The sequence below is a fragment of the Oratosquilla oratoria genome, chromosome 9 (genome assembly GCF_046742065.1).
Source record: "Oratosquilla oratoria isolate Oo_2021 chromosome 9, ASM4674206v1, whole genome shotgun sequence".
In the NCBI taxonomy this organism is placed as follows: domain Eukaryota; kingdom Metazoa; phylum Arthropoda; class Malacostraca; order Stomatopoda; family Squillidae; genus Oratosquilla; species Oratosquilla oratoria.
This window is the reverse complement of record NC_134785.1, coordinates 40,491,559-40,508,736: the sequence shown is the minus strand read 5'-3', so window position 1 is coordinate 40,508,736 and position 17,178 is coordinate 40,491,559. Positions and strand designations below refer to the sequence as shown.

General features: G+C 41.9%; 1 protein-coding gene across 2 annotated transcripts in view; it reads left to right on the top strand.

The window, feature by feature from the left end:
• The window catches only part of LOC143028331 (uncharacterized), a 65,491-nt gene that overhangs the window by 33,354 nt on the left and 14,959 nt on the right, over positions 1 to 17,178 (top strand). For both annotated transcript variants that reach the window (XM_076190262.1, XM_076190261.1), the window contains exons 9-10: positions 8,495 to 8,696; positions 8,852 to 8,979. In XM_076190262.1, coding sequence (XP_076046377.1) covers positions 8,495 to 8,696; positions 8,852 to 8,979 — 330 coding nt within the window. The remainder of the gene's footprint in view (positions 1 to 8,494; positions 8,697 to 8,851; positions 8,980 to 17,178) is intronic.

Genomic DNA, 17,178 nt, shown 5'->3' with positions numbered 1-17,178 from the left:
GTTGCTAAATGTGAAGGAGGATAGGGAGGGAAAGGTACTTGCAGTAGGAAACGGTAAGAAAATGAGAGTGATAAGTGAGGAAAATGGAGGAGAAATAGGGAAGGATGAAGTGAAAGCAGCTGTTAAGATGATGAGAGCAGGTAAGGCACCTGGGTTGGATGGATGCCATGCAGAATGTCTGAAGAAAGGAGGTACAGTTATGGTGGACTGGCTGGTGAGGTTATTTAATGTTTGTTTAAGAGAGGGTAAAGTGCCAGAAGACTGGAGGAGTGCCTGTATAGTTCCGCTTTACAAAGGAAAGGGGGACAAGTGTGAGTGTAGTAGTTGTTGTTGTTGTTATTGTCGTTCCCTAGACTGTCTGTCCGAGCAGTCCCATCTCCCCAAGGAATGCTACAGCCGAAACTGGGTTTTCCCACAAATCCTTTATAGAGTGTATGTTGTGCTGTTTGCGTGCATGATTGTGTATAATGCAGTCTTCCATTATGTGTTGTATGGTATGGGGTGAAGTGTTACATCCTGGGCAGCTGTTCACAATGCGGTCATCGAGCCTCTTCTGGTAGCTTAGAAGTGCTGGGTGGTGGCCGCACCGCAGTCTGGCCAAGTGGACTCTGTCCTTTTGTGGGAGAGAGGATTCAGAAGGGTGGATATCAGGGGGTCTGGCATGTAGCAGTGTGTTGTCTTTCAGTGCGTTAATGGAGTGGTGAGTGATATGATTATGAATATGTTTCCAGAGGCTGGTATTTGGTGGTTGTGGAGGAAGAGAAGAGAGTATTTGTGTGTAATAAAGGTCTTTGGGTGTTGTTTTAATGTTTCTTGGTGTGTGTGGGTGTTCTGCTATGTAGTGTAGTGGGTGTGATGTGTTTGTGGTGGCTGCGGCAAGTGTTTGTGTGCCTCTCATGTCTAGGTGGTCCTTGACTTTGAGGACTTTTGTTTCATGGTGTAAATGGTCTGTTGGTGTTGTATTTGTGCAGCCTGTAATTGTTTATAGGTCTTTGTTTTGTATGATTTGAAGGGTGTTGTGGTGTGTCTCACTGAGATTAGGAGCCCATGCAGGACTCGCATAATTTAACACTGAGCGTATGCATTGTTTGTGTATTGTTTTATTAGTTTCTTTGTTTTGTCCAAATGTCGTTCCAGTGATTGACTTAAGTGCGTTAAGTCTAGGTGTGCATTTGTTTTTTATGTTTGTGATGTGTTGTTTGAAAGACATGGATGTATCTTATGTTACACCAAGAATTTTCGGTGTGTTTGTGTGTGGTATTAGAGTGTTGTTGATGTAGAGATGAGGTATGTATTTGTGTTATATTGTCCAGTTGGTGAGAAGTGTTGCTGTAGATTTGGTTGGAGCTATTTTGAGTCTGTTTGTGATGAACCATGTGTTGAGTGTTTCAAGGTATGGCTGGATTATTTCTGCAGCTTTGTCTGTGTTACGATGTGTGCATGTGATTGTTATGTCGTCTGCATAGGAAGAGATTTGTATTTCTGAGTTGTCTGGTGTGGGTAAGTCATGCATGTATAGATTAAATAGTGTGGGGGATAGAACTGAGCCCTGTGGTACTCCATTCTTAATGTTTCTGATGTGCGATGATTGGCCATTATATGACACGTAAGCATTTCTACCTGCCAGATAATTGGCCAGCCATCTTTTGGTGTTATTGTGCATGTCTGTGTTATATATTTTATTTGTTAGGTTGTGGCGGGGGATAGCATCAAAAGCTTTACTAATGTCTAATGTTATAAGAAGTGTTCTGTGGTGGGGCCTATCTGAATTGATGCCATCTAAAATTCTTTGTGTGAGGTTTGTCAGGTTTGTGGAGTGTAGTGGCCTAAAACCGTGTTGTGAGTCAGCAAGGGGAATATGTGGTGTGACAAGTTTAAGTATTAGGCGTTCAATGACTTTAGAAGGGGTGCAGAGAAGTGTGATTGGGCGGTGCGATGTTGGGATTGTTGGGTCTTTGTTCGGTTTTGGAATGGTGATTATTTTACCATGCTTCCAGATGTCAGGTATAGTGTTGTGTGAATAGCTGTAGTTTGCAATGTTTGTGAGTGCGTGTATACCTTGTGGTCCAATGTGTTTTAGGTGGATGTTGTTTATGTTATCAGGGCCACAGGCAGATGAGTGCTTGAGATTATGTATTATGAGTTTTGTCTGACTGTCTATGAAGGGTGTATAGTCTGAGTCTGTGGGGAAGTCTTTCTTACGTCGAATGGTGCGTCGGTCGTCAGGGTGAGAAGTGAGATGGCTTGTCTGTGCAAAATGACGTATGAGTGCGTTTGCTTGTTGTCTGTTTGAGGGTAGATTATCTGTTGTTGTGATTATTGCTGCATGAGAGCGTGTAGTGTTACTGTTGGATAGTGTAATGCTGTTGAGTGTTTTGTACAATTTGCTGGTGTTTGTTTTGTGATCAAGTGCTTTGATAAAGTTTTGCCAATTTTGTGTTTTTTGTTCGCGTATTTTATTGGCAATCACAGCGTTTAGTGTTTGTATTTAGTCTGCTATGTTTTGAGGGATAGGTGTGGGGGTATCGTGTTTAAGTATTTACCTAGTTGTAATATACGGGAGGAGAGCTATGCTCGTGGTGACCCGTCTTTGTATCTCTCCTTATCAAGTTTTATCTTAAAATCTTGTATAGTGTTAGCACATACTGTTTTGTTGTCTAATTTGTTCCATATATTTATCGCTCTGTGTGGGAAACTGTTCCTTTTCAAGTTTTTTCTATAACTATCCTTTTTCAAGTTTTTTCCGTGTCTTGTTTTACCGTTGCCCCACATTAATAGGTCGTTTCTGTCTAAAACTTCCATTCCTTTCATTATTCTGTAGATAGTTAGCGAATCTCTTTCTCTTCTTTGTTCCAGAGTTGGTAGGTTCAATTTGGATAGTCTTTGCTCATATGTTAGTTCGGCGAGTGTCGGTGCTAGTTTTGTTGTCGCTCTTTGTAATCTTTCTAGTTTCTTAATATTCTTTTTGGTACTGGGTGTCCAAAGTGATGCTGCGTACTCGAGTTTTGGTCTTATTAGTGTAGTAAGTATTTTCCTTATCATTTCTTCGTCCATATAGGTAAATGCCACTTTGATTGCTCTCAATAAGTTGTAGGTTTCTCCAAACATCTTGTTTATATGCTTATCTGGTTTCATGTCCTTTCCAATCATCACTCCAAGATCTTTTTCATAGTTTGTTTTATTTATTTTTTCTTCCTTAATTCTGTAATCTTTTGATATTCTATTTGTACTCTTTCCAAATTCCATTATGCTGCATTTCTTAATATTGAATTTTACTTCCCACCTTTGAGTCCAATTCCATATTGTGTCCAGATCTTGTTGCAATGAGTTGCAGTCCTCTTCCGTTTTTACCTTCTTAAGTAATTTTGCATCATCTGCAAAAAAAATTATATAGCACTCCACGCCTTCATTCATGTCATTAATGTATACAGCGAACATGATCGGGGCCAGTACTGATCCTTGCGGGACCCCGCTTTTTACTTCTTCCCAGTTGGAGAATTTTTCTCTAATTACAACTCTCATTTTCCTCCCAATCAGAAAGTCTTTCATCCATTCCAATAATTTTCCTCTGATGCCACCTTTTGACTCTATCTTATTTATTAGTTTCCTATGAGGTACCTTATCGAATGCCTTTTGCAGGTCCAGAAAAGCACAGTCTGCCCATCCATCTCTTTCTTCTATTATGTCTACTAATCTTGAGTAAAAGCAAATCAGATTTGTTGTACAGGATCTCCCTTGTCTAAATCCAAATTGATTTGGGTTCAGTATAGATTTTTATTCCAGGTACTTAACCCATCTGTTTTTTGATCACTCTTTCACAAATTTTTGCTATTGTGCTTGTTAGTGAGACCGGTCTGTAGTTAGATGGATCTTCCTTATCACCTCCCTTATAAATTGGTACAATGTTTGCTTTTTTCCAGTCCAATGGTACTTTTCCTTCTTTAAGTGATGATTTAATTATATCATATATTTTGTCAGTTAATTCTTCCATGCATTCTTTCAGTATCCAGTTTGCTATTCCGTCTGGGCCATGTGATTTTCTGACATCCAGGGTTTTAATTTGATCACTGATTTCTTTTTGTGTTACGTTTATTTCTTTCATTGCTGGGGATAATTCTCTCTCTCTAACTTCACTGTTAGGCAAGTTTTCCATTGTGAATACTGATCTGAAGTGGTTGTTCATTATTTCAGCCATTTCCAGTTCTTCTGTAAATTCCTTTTTATCTTGGTGCAGTTTTTCTATTGTTTGTTTTTCAGTTTTCCATTTACATATTTGTAAAATAGTTTGGGTTCTTTACATTTATCTATTATCTTTTTTTCATCATTTCTCTTTTCATCTCTGCATATTTTTACATATTCGTTTCTTAGTTTGATGTATGTTTGCCATTTGCTTTGTTTCTTATCTCTTTTCCATTTTTTTCCAAGCTTTGTCCATTTTTTCCTTTGCTTCACTACATCTTTTGTTGTACCAGTTCTTTATGTATGCCTTTTCCATTTTTTGTTGTGGTACAAATTTGTCCACTCCTTCATTATAAATTTCTTTTAGTATGTTCAATTTTTCTTCTATCCCTGTATCTTTGTTTTGGAATTTTTCCCAGTTTGCATTGCGAAAGAATGTTTTAAGTTTCTCAAAGTTTGTTTTGTTATACATAGGTCTTCCTATTCTATGTTTAACATTTTTGCTTTGGTCTGGTTGTTCTTTCAAATCCATTTCTATTAGTACATGGTCACTTTTTCCTATCGGAGTTTTGTAAATAATATTATCGATTATTTATCTCAGGTTCTGTTGTAAGTATTAAGTCCAATATTGAGGGTTCTTCATTTCCTCTATATCTAGTATTTTCTCTAATCCACTGGGTCATTGTGTATTCAATGGTCAAGTCAAGGAGTACATTGCCCCAGTGTTTCTCTCCCCCATTCACTGTCATATCTTCCCAGCATATTTCTTTGGAATTAAAGTCACCCATAATTACTGTATTTCCTCCATCCTTCAGTGTTTCAATTAGTTCTTCCTTTGTATCATCTAGTAACTCGGCGTGATCCCTCTCTGACCAGGCTTGTGTCTTAGGAGGTACATATACCACTGCAAATTTTCTTTTCTTCATTTTTTTACCTTCGACTTGTACTATAATTGATTCTACATTATTTTTTCCTTCAGTTATTTTTGCTACAGTTAAATCTTTCTTGGCCAAAATTAGAACTCCTCCGCCCTGTTTGTTCTTTCTATTCTTTGTCCAACAGTTATATTCTCCTTGTCCCACAGTGTGGGGTGTTAGTATGAACTTTAATTTGGTTTCTACAATTCCCATTATGTCTGGTTTTTCTAATACTAGATAATCATTTAATTCGTTTATTCCTGAGATTATTCCGTCTATATTTGTGTAAGCTATTTTTAGTTTCCTTTCTCCTCCTCCCCTTCTGTCTTCTTTGTTTCCATTTTCTCTATGTACTTTTTCCTCAGCCTCATGTCTATCACTCTCCAAAGTGTGTCACGTTGTCTGATGAGGTCTTGGATTTCTGGTGTGAAGTTGGGGTTGTGTGATTTTCTGTTGCCTCTAGGGATGTATCTCTTGTCTGCGTTTTGTATGATTGTATTAAAAGTGTGCACAGCATTGTTTATGTTTGTGATTGGTGTACTGTTAAGTGTTTCAAAATGTTGTTCTGTCTCTTTAGTAAAAGCTTCCCAGTTAGCTCTCTTGTAATTGGTGTATGTGTGTCTGTGGCCAACTGGGGTGCATCTTGTTTTGGTGGTGATGATGATTGGAAGGTGGTCAGAACTAAGGGTTCCGACCACTCTCCATGATGTTGGGGTTAGGCAGGGGGAGCAGAAGGTGATATCAGGAGAGGAGGGAGTGTAGAGGGCTTGGTGTGGGATATGCGTATGATTATGTGTGTTGTTCATGATAGTCAATGTGTCAAACTGAGTCTGTATATCAAGCCCTCTGTCTGTGTCAGGGTTGTCGACATACCAGGCAGATGACTTTGCGTTGAAGTCACCACCCATGATCAGGTTGGGGATTGAGGCTAGTTGGCTAAATTGAGGCCTGAAGGTGTTTGGAACTGTGGGGGATGATTGTAGGGGCCAAACAGCAGCAACCACCCCTGGCCATCAGCTCTACGCAGGTGGCACCGATCCCCAAGAGGAGCTATGCCTGGCTTGGGGAGTACCACAATCCTTTTTCCCAACATGCAATGAAAAGGGAGTAGGGAGATAGGGTTGATGAAAGAGTATTAGGATGGTTTGGACACATGGAAAGAATGAGTGAAGAAAGACTAGTAAAAGAGGTATGGAAGGCAGATGTGGAGGGAGTGAACATGAGGGGACGTCCTAGGATGAGGTGGATGGATGGGGTGAAGGGGGCTTTAGGGAAGTGGGGAATGTCTGTTGAGGAAGGACAGGAGAGGATAGAAGACAGGGGTGAATGGAGAATGGTTGTATATGGATATGGAAGATGTTGTGATGCATGAGGTGGAATGGGCGGGGGGATGAGGGGTGAGGTAGTATGTGTGAGCAAATTTTGATGCAGCCCGAAGGGATTTCTCCCCGTCTTATTATTTTATGCAATGGGGGGACAGAGGGGGGTTGCTGATTTAATGAAGTGGCCTTGCTGTGGATGTGCTGTGTCTTGCGACACTGCTTCTGACCCAGGGCAGTGGACAAGGTGCAGGGATGACCCGTCATCCAGGAGGTGCTAAGATATGAGGGAGGGTGGAGGGGTGTGGAGTGTATTTAGGGATGGAATGGGTGGGAATAATTTTATGCCTTTTCCTTTTTGGCTACCTCCCTTGTAAGGGGGAAAAAGCCTTGGTATATGTATGTAGTAGAGCATGTGTCAGGACTAGAAATGGAGAGAGTGAGTGGTTCGAGGTAAAGGTGGGACTTCGTCAGGGATACGTTATGTCACCCTGGCTGTTCAACTTATACATGGATGGGGTGGTGCGAGAGGTAAATACAAGGGTGGTGGGTCAGGGATTGGAGATGGTTAAAGAAAATGGAGAAAAGTGGGAGGTGAGCCAGCTGTTGTTTGCGGACGACACTGCGCTTGTAGCAGGATCAGAGTAGGGATTGAGGAAGTTGGTGACAGAGTTTGGGGAGTGTGTGAAAGAAGAAAGTTGAAGATAAATGTGGGTAAAATAAGGTGATGAGATGTACAAGGGGTAAAAGTGGCAGGAGACTGGAAGTGAGCATTAAGGGAGAGCGACTGGAGGAAGTGGATAGTTTTAGATACTTGGGTGCAAATATGGCAGGAAAGGGTGGAGTGGAGGTGGAGGTAGAATGTAGATTGAGAGAAGCGAGTAAATACCTTGGTGGATTAAAAATTGTAATGAGGAATAGACATTTGGGAATGGATGCTAAGAGGAGACTGTATGAAGGAGTGATTGTGCCAACAGCACTGTATGGGGTAGAAACATGCATAAGAGAAGAAGAGAGAAGGAGTTTGAATGTGTTTGAGATGAGGTGTCTGAGAAGTATGATGGTGGTTACTAGGCTGGATAGAGTGAGAAATGAGGAGGTAAGGACAGGGGTGGTAAGGGAGTTGGGAGATAGGGTTGATGAAAGAGTATTAGGATGGTTTGGACACATGGAAAGAATGAATGAAGAAAGACTAGTAGAAGAAGTATGGAAGGCAGATGTGGAGGAGTGAACATGAGGGGGCGTCGTAGGATGAGACGAATGGATGGGGAGAAGGGGGCTTTAGGGAAGAGGGGAATGTCTGTTGAGGAAGGACAGGAGAGGACAGGAGACAGAAGAATGGAGAATGGTTGTATATGGATGATGCAGTGATACATGAGGTGGAATGGGTGGGGGGAGGGGGGGAGGTAGTATGAGTGAGAAAAATTTGATGCAGCCCGAAGGGATTTCTCCCCGTCTTCTTTTCTGCATGGGGGGACGGAGAGGAGGGTCGCCGATTTAATGAAGCGGCCTTGCTGTGGATGTGCTGTGTCTTGCAACACTGCCTCTGACTCAGGGCAGTGGACAAGGTGCAGGGATGACCCGTCATCCAGGAGGTGCTAAGATAAGAGGGGGGGTGGAGTGTATTTAGGGATGGGTGGGAATGGTTTTATGCCTTTTTCTTTTTGGCTGCCTACCTTGTAAGGGGAAAAAAGCCTTGGTATATGTATGTGTGTGTCTATATACCAAGGGTTTTTTCCACCTTATAAGGTGGGTAGCCAAGTCAAAAGGCATGTACCCAGTCCCATTCATTCCATTCCTATCCACCACCCTTTCCTTCCTCCTATCTTAGCTCCTTATGCTATTGCTTCATGGTGCAGTGGGCTAGAGGATGGGCCAGGAACTATCCAGTATCTATTTCAAGTTCTGACCCAAGAAATAAACAAGCATGAAAGAGAGAGAAAAAAAAGTAATTGTGTACAAATTATTTTTTGAAGTGGAAAACACAAATTCCCAATAAAAAAAAAAATGTCACAGACATAATTTCATCTGAAAGCATTGAGTATGGTGAACACACAACTTCATTTTCTTTTATATTAGCATGGGTGCTGGGCCAAGAGAAGCTGTGATATGGATGTCAGTGCATCACCACAACAAAACATGCCTAGAGATATTCGCCCGTGAAATTGCTGCTGCTGGTACTGGCATGGCTCCAGGGTTGACCGGCATAGTTGGGGGTCGGCCAAGGCCATCTCCTCTCCTACGTCTTCACTCTTTCCTCATCAATAAAAATAAGATTAATGTAAGAATATTCAAGTTATGGTGAATTAAATTTTTATGGCTTAGGGGTTTGTTCAAGCTAAAAAAAAGTTATTTGACATTGACCATACTATCAGTGACTGTGCAAGATTTGACACCATAATATGTGTATATAATAGTGATTGTTCTTCTGAACAGGTGAAAATTGATATGGATGGAAAAGAGGAACAGTTTGATGAGGCAGTTGACTGTGTACCATCTTCTACATATGAAACAGCATCTACCCCTGCTACAGGATCATTCCAACTGGAGAGAGGGAACAACATGTAAGGTCACCTGTTTTAAGTGGTGGGGCTAAGTGGGAGGGGATGGCTAAATGTTTTTTACTTGACACTTGTATGTGATCATGCCTATTTATCATGACACTATTTAATGCCTTGGGGGATTAAAAAAGTGTCATGAGAATAGGCAGCTGGGAATGGATGCAAAGAGGAGATTGTATGAAGGAGCAGTTGTGCTGATGGCACTGTATGGGGCGGACCTAGACACTGCCCTGGGTCAGAAGCAGTGTCGCAAGACATCACATTCACAGCAAGGCTGCTTCATAAATTTGGCAACCCCCCCCTCTCCGTCCCCTCATGCAGAAAAGAAGAAGACAGGAAGAAATCCCTTCGGGCTGCGTCAAATTTTTTCTCATACATATTTCCTCACCCCCCATCTCCCACCCACTCCCCCTCATGCATCACAGCATCATCCATACACAACCCTTTTCCATTCACCCCTATCTTCTGTCCTCTCCCGTCCTTCCTCCACAGACATTCCTCTTTTGTAATGCCCCTTTTACCCCATCCATCCATCTCATCCTAGGACGCCCCCTCATATTCACTCCTTCCACCTCCGCCCTCCACACTTCTTTTACTAATCTTTCTTCACTCATTCTTTCCATGTGTCCAAACCATCCCAATACTCTTTCATCAACCCTATCTCCCAGCTCCCTTTCCACCCCTGTTCTCATCCTCACCACCTCATTTCTTACTCTATCTAGCCTAGTAACCCCTATCATACTTCTCAGACACCTCATCTCAAACACAGCTAAGGAGTCTTAATCGCAGTCACCGAGCCAAGCCAAGCCAAGCATGGAGCCACGGAGGAGCAGCAGCATCTTGGCAGCATTTCAGACATTTCATCTCAAACAAAAAACAGTGGAAAATTGAACAGGAAAGTCAAGAAATATCCCTAAAGAAAATAATGGAACAACAAGTAAAAGATAATACCAAAGAAACTGTAATTCAGATTATTAAAGAGAAAAGTAACCTAGTTAGGGACACAGTGGATAGAAAAAGGTGTATAGTAATCTATGGCATTAAAGAAAAGCACAATGTACCAAGATATCAGAGGGAAAAGGAAGAAAAAGTGATTGCCAAAGAAATACTAAAAGAGTTACAAACAGATGAGTTAGTCTGGAACCGGAAAATCGAGGAAACTCATAGAATGGGCAGGTACTCCAAAGATAAGCAGTATATGTAGACCACTAAAAGTTAACTTAGATCGCAAACAAGTGGGGGAAAAGAATACTGCCACCAAGTATTTCCACTTGGATCGTAAGAGGCGAGAAGAAAGGGACGGGGATTGGGACTAGGCATCCTTCTCCTTGTAGCCCCACAGGGGACATTCCTAAATGAAAAAGTAAAGGCATAAGAGGGTCTGGGAGTTTCCCGACTAGCACCCTAAGGTTTGGGTCTTTTAATGTGCGTGGATGTGGTACAGATGAGAGTAAAAGGGAAGAGATAGGTAGTATGTTTGTGAGAAGAAAGATGGGTGTGTTGGCTTTGGGTGAAACTAAGTTGAAAGGGAAGGGTGAGTGTAAGTGGGAGGTTATCAGGAGTGAAGAGAGGGCAAGGGAGGGAAGGGATGGCTATTCTAGTAAGTGAAGATATAAGTAAACATGTAGTAGAGTGGAAGGAGGTTTCCTCAAGGATAATGTGGATGAAGGTGAAATTGGGAAAGGGGATGTGGGTCTTTGTAAGTGCATATGGGCCTGGCAGTGAGAAGAGTATAGAAGAAAGGGAGGCCTTTTGGATAGATTTAAATGAGTGCATAGAGGATTTAGGGAGAAATGTCAATGAAATAGTACTGGGAGACCTTAATGCTAGGGTAGGAAATGGTCCGATTGATGGAGTTGTTGTTGTTGTCGTTCACTAGACTGTCTGTCCGAGCAGTCCCATCTCCCCAAGGAATGCCACAGCCGAAACTGGGTTTTCCCACAAATCCTTTATAGAGTGTATGTTGTGGTGTTTGCGTGCATGATTGTGTACAATGCAGTCTTCTATTATGTGTTGTATGGTATGGAGTGAAGTGTTACATCCTGGGCAGCTGTTCACAATGCGGTCATCCAGCCTCTTCTGGTAGCTTAGAAGTGCTGGGTGGTGGCCGCACCACAGTCTGGCCAGGTGGACTCTGTCCTTTTGTGGGAGAGAGGATTCAGAAGGGTGGATATCAGGGGGTCTGGCATGCAGCAGTGTGTTGTCTTTCAGTGTGTTAATGGAGCGGTGAGTGATATGATTATGAATATGTTTCCGGAGGCTGGTGTTTGGTGGTTGTGGAGGAAGAGAAAAGAGTATCTGTGTGTGATACAGGTCTTTGAGTGTTGTTTTAATGTTTCTTGGTGTGTGTGGGTGTTCTGCTATGTAGTGTAGCGGGTGTGATGTGTTTGTGGTGGCTGCGGCAAGTGTTTGTGTGCCTCTCATGTCTAGGTGGTCCTTGACTTTGAGGACTTTTGTTTCATGGTGTAAATGGTCTGTAGGTGTTGTATTTGTGCAGCCTGTAATTGTTTTTAGGGCTTTGTTTTGTATGATTTGAAGTGTGTTGTGGTGTGTCTCACTGAGATTAGGAGCCCATGCAGGACTCGCATAATTCATCACTGAGCGTATGCATTGTTTGTATATTGTTGTATTAGTTTCTTTGTTTTGTCTAAATGTTGTTCCAGTGATTGACTTAAGTGCGTTAAGTCTAGGTGTGCATTTGTTTTTTATGTTTGTGATGTGTTGTTTGAAAGACATGGATGTATCGTATGTTACACCAAGAATTTTCGGTATGTTTGTGTGTGGTATTAGTGTTGTTGATGTAGAGATGAGGTATGTATTTGTGTTCTTTTGTCCAGTTGGTGAGAAGTGTTGCTGTAGATTTGGTTGGATCTATTTTGAGTCTGTTTGTGATGAACCATGTGTTGAGTGTATCAAGGTATGGCTGGATTATTTCTGCAGCTTTGTCTGTGTTACGATGTATGCATGTGATTGTTATGTCGTCTGCGTAGGAAGAGATTTGTATTTCTGAGGTGTCTGATATGGGTAAGTCATGCATGTATAGATTAAAGAGCATGGGGGATAGAACTGAGCCCTGTGGTACTCCATTCTTAATGTTTCTGATGTGCGATGATTGGCCATTATATGACACGTAAGCATTCCTACCTGCCAGATAATTGGCCAGCCATCTTTTGGTGTTATTGTGCATGTCTGTGTTTTTATATTTTATTTGTTAGGTTGTGGCGGGGGATAGCATCAAAAGCTTTACTAATGTCTAATGTTATAAGAAGTGTTCTGTGGTGGGGCCTATCTGAATTGATGCCATCTAAAATTCTTTGTGTGAGGTTTATCAGAAGAGTGTTTGTGGAGTGTAGTGGCCTAAAACCGTGTGGTGAGTCAGCAAGGGGAATATGTGGTGTGACAAGTTTAAGTATTAGGCATTCAATGACTTCAGAGGGGGTGCAGAGAAGTGTGATTGGGCGGTGCGATGTTGGGATTGTTGGGTCTTTGTTCGGTTTTGGAATGGTGATTATACCATGCTTCCAGATGTCGTGTATAGTGTTGTGTGAATAGCTGTAGTTTGCAATGTTTGTGAGTGCGTGTATGCCTTGTGGTCCAATGTGTTTTAGGTGGATGTTACTTATGTTATCAGGGCCACAGGCAGATGAGTGCTTGAGATTATGTATTATGTGTTTTGTCTGACTGTCTATGAAGGGTGTATAGTCTGAGTCCCTAATTCTTCCTATCATAATCCTATTTACCACTACATAATCCATTAACGCTCTATCTACCACCCTTCCCTCCACCACCCTCTCCCATGTGTACTTATGCTTCACTTTCTTCCGAAACACTGTATTTGCTATCATCAACTCTCTTTCTAGACACATTTCCACTATCAACTCTCCACTACGATTCTTTCCTGGAACTCCACATTTCCCAACCACTCCATCAATTGGATCATTTCCTACCCTAGCATTAAGGTCTCCCAGTACTATTACATTGATGTTCCTCCCTAATCCCTCTATGCACTCATTTAAATCTATCCAAAAGCCTCCCTTTCTTCTACACTCTTCTTACTGCCATAAGAACATAAGAATAAAGGAGACTGCAATAGACCATAAGGCCTACACTAGACAGCTCTGTATCCATCACCACCTGTCGTCCCCATCCATAAAGTTATCTAATCGTTTTTTAAAACAACTGATAGTTTCAGCGCTTACTACATGGTTACTAAGTTTATTCCATTCATTGACCACCCTATTAGTAAACCAATTCTTGCCTATTTCCTTCTTAAATCTAAATTTGTCCAGTTTATACCCATTACTGCGAGTCCTGCCCTGTTGTTTTATTATGATGACCTTGTTTGCATCTCCCTTGTTATAGCCTTTGATCCACTTAAACACTTCTATTAGATCACCCTGTGTCTTTCCAGAGAGTGTAAGTTTAGGTGCCTAAGCCTCTCTTTATAAGGCTAATTTCCGAGTCCATATATCATTTTGGTCATTCTTCTCTGTACTGATTCTAGTGAATTTATGTCCATTCTGTAGGACGGAGACCAAAACTGTACCACATAGTCAAGGATGGGTCTAACTATCGCTAGATAGAGTTTGATAATTACCTCTGCATGTAGTGGTAAATAGGATTATGATAGGAAGAGTTAAGGATGTACATGTGCTAAGGGGAGAGAGTGGGGGAATATCAGATCAATTTTTGGTGGAAGGTAAGTTGAGAGTGGAGGATAGATGGAGAAAGAGGAAAGGATTAAAAGGTAGGGAGGTGCTTAGAATGAACTCTTTAGATAAAAAGGAAAAGGAGAAGGAATACAAAAAGCTGAAGGATGAGTGGGAGGGAGTGAAGGATAGAGTAGAGCTAGGTGTGAAGGAGGAATGGGGATGGTTCAAGGAGGGAGTCACAAAGTGTGCAAGAATGGTGTGTGGAACAAGAAGGACAGGAGGAAATAGAAGGAAGGGTAGGGAATGGTGGGATGAGGAAGCAAAGAAGGTTGTAGAAGAGAAGAAGCAAGCTTTCACAGTTTGGTTACAAAATAGGACGAGGGAGTCATATGAGAGGTACAAAGAAAAGAAAAGAGAAGTAAAGCAAAAGGTAAAGGAGGCAAAGAGTAGAGCAGATGTGAAATGGGGTAAGAGTATGACAGAAAACTTTGAAAGTAATAAAAAAATGTTTTGGAAAGAAATTAAGAGAGGAAGAGGAGGCAAATCAAGTAGAGAAGAAAAGGTAAAAGGTTCAGATGGAGAGATGATAATGGAAGAGAAGGCAGTAAGGGGAAGATGGGCAGAATATTTTAGGGAGTTGCTAAATGTGAAGGAGGATAGGGAGGGAAAGATAGCTGCAGTGGGAAATGCTAAGAAAATGACTGTGATGAGTGAGGAAAATGGAGGAGAAATAAGGAAGGATGAAGTGAAGACAGTTGTAAAGATGATGAAAGCAGGTAAGGCACCTGGTCTGGATGGATGCCATGCAGAATGTCTAAAAAAAAAGGGAGGTACAGTGATGGTGGACTGGCTGGTGAGGTTATTTAATGTTTGCTGGAGAGAGGGTAGAGTGCCGGAGGACTAGAGGAGTGCCTGTATAGTTCCACTTTACAAGGGAAAAGGGGACATGTGTGAATGTAGTAGTTTCAGAGGGATTAGCTTGTTAAGTGTAGTTGGGAAGGCTTATGGGAGGATCTTGATTGAGAGGATTAGGAGAGGAACAGAGGGAGTAATTGGTGAGGAACATTGTGGATTTAGGACGGGTAGAGGTTGTGTAGATCAGATCTTTGTGGTAAGACAGATATGTGAGAAAGCTATAGGAAAGGGGAAGGATGTTTTTTGGGCTTTTATGGATCTGGAAAAGGCTTACGATAGGGTAGACAGAAAGGCACTGTGGGAGGTATTGCAGATATACGGGATAGGAGGAAAGCTTCTAGGAGCTGTCAAGAGTTTTTATGAGAGTAGTAGAGCGATGTTGGCATCATCAAGTACCCACTTGCTCCTCATGCCGCCTTCGTATTCGTCATTGTATGGAAGTGGTTAAAGAAAATGGAGAAAAGTGGGAGGTGAGCCAGCTGTTGTTTGCGGATGACACTGCGCTTGTGGCAGGATTGGAGGAGGGATTGAGGAAGTTGGTGACATAGTTTGGGAGAGTATGTGGTAGAAGAAAGCTAAAGATAAATGTGGGTAAAAGTAAGGTGATGAGATGTACAAAGGGTGAAAGTGGCAGTAGACTAGAAGTGAGCATAAAGGGAGAGCAACTGGAGGAAGTGGATAGTTTTAGATACTTGGGTGCAAATGTGGCAGGAAAAGGTGGAGTGAAGGTGGAGGTAGAATGTAGATTGAGAGAAGCAAGTAAATGCCTTGGTGGATTGAAGAGTGTAATGAGGAATAGACATTTGGGAATGGATGCTAAGATGAGACTATATGAAGGAGTGATTGTGCCAACAGTACTGTATTGGGCAGAAACATGGAACATAAGAGAGGAAGAGAGAAGGAGTTTGAATGTGTTTGAGATAAGGTGTCTGAGAAGTATGATGGGGGTTACTATGCTAGATAGAGTGAGAAATGAGGAGGTGAGGAGGAGAACAGGGGTGGAAAGGGAGTTGGGAGATAGGGTTGATGAAAGAGTATTAGGATGGTTTGGACACATGGAAAGAATGAGTGAAGAAAGACTAGTAAAAGAGGTATGGAAGGCAGATGTAGAGGGAGTGAACATGAGGGGACATCCTAGGATGAGGTGGATGGATGGGGTGAAGGGGGCTTTGGGGAAGAGGGGAATGTCTGTTGAGGAAGGACGGGAGAGGACAGAAGACAGGGGTGAATGGAGAATGGTTGTATATGGATGTTGCTGTGATGCATGAGGTGGAATGGGTAGGGGGATGGGGGATGAGGTAGTATGTGTGAGAAAAATTTGACGCAGCCTGAAGGGATTTCTCCCCGTCTTCTTTTATGCATGGGGGGATGGAGAGGGGGTCGCCGATTTAATGAAACGGCCTTGCTGTGGATGTGCTGTGTCTTGCGACACTGCTTCTGACCCAGGGCAGTGGACAAGGTGCAGGGATGACCCCGTCACCCAGGAGGTGCTAAGATGAGAGGGAGGGTGGAGGGGGTGTGGAGTGTATTCAGGGATGGAATGGGTGGGAATGATTTTATGCCTTTTCCTTTTTGGCTACCTCCCTTGTAAGGGGGAAAAAGCCTTGGTATATGTATGTACTTCTATTCGTTACCATCCTAGCAATGAAACCTAATGCTCTGTTAGCTTTATTTCTGTCGCTAATGCACTGCTTCCTGGTTTTAAGGTCCGGACTCATCAGAATTCTCAAGTCCCTCTCGCACTCAGATTTTTCTAAAAACATGTTATCTAAGATGTATCTATTTTTGGGGTTGTGTAGCCCTACGTTTAACATGCTACACTTAGAGATATTGAAGTTCATTTGCCATTTCTTCGACCATGTTAACAATTAATTAAGATCATCCTGCAGAATCTCTGTGTCGTCTCCTGACCTAATTAGCCGTCCTATTTTAGTGTCGTCTGCAAACTTACTAACATTACTATTTATCCCATTGTCTAAGTCATTTATGTACATAATGAACAACAAGGTACCCAAAACCAAGCCCTGGGGGACCCCGCTAGTAACATTGCCCCACCTAGATTTTACTCCATTTATGGTGATCTGCTGTTTTTTGTTACTAATCCAAGCTCTAATCCATTCTAACACTTTTCCTCCTATGCCATGGGCTTTGATTTTATTTAGTAGTCTCTGGTGAGGCACCTTGTCGAACGCTTTGCTAAAGTCAAGGTAAATAACATCGTAATTTTCATTGTTATCTGACGCCTTATATACTTTAGTGTAAAAGGATAGAAGATTAGTCACACATGACTTACCCTTGGAGAAACCATGCTGTGAGTCACGAATTAAATTATGCCCTTCGATGTGTTCTGAGTCTATTTACTATTATTGATTCAAGCATTTTTCCTATAACCGATGTCAAACTGATTGGCCCATAGTTGCATATGGACGATCTATCTCCCTTCTTAAAAACAGGAACAATGTTTGCCTGCCTCCAAGCAGTTGGCACAAAACCAATGTCTACCGATTTATTGAATATTTCAGTTAACTGGTCGCAGATTTCAATTTTACACTCCTTAAGCATTCTTGGAAAAATTTCGTCTGGACCCGGAGATTTTGTAGCTTTAAGTCTTTCAATCTGCTTCACTACTTCTTTA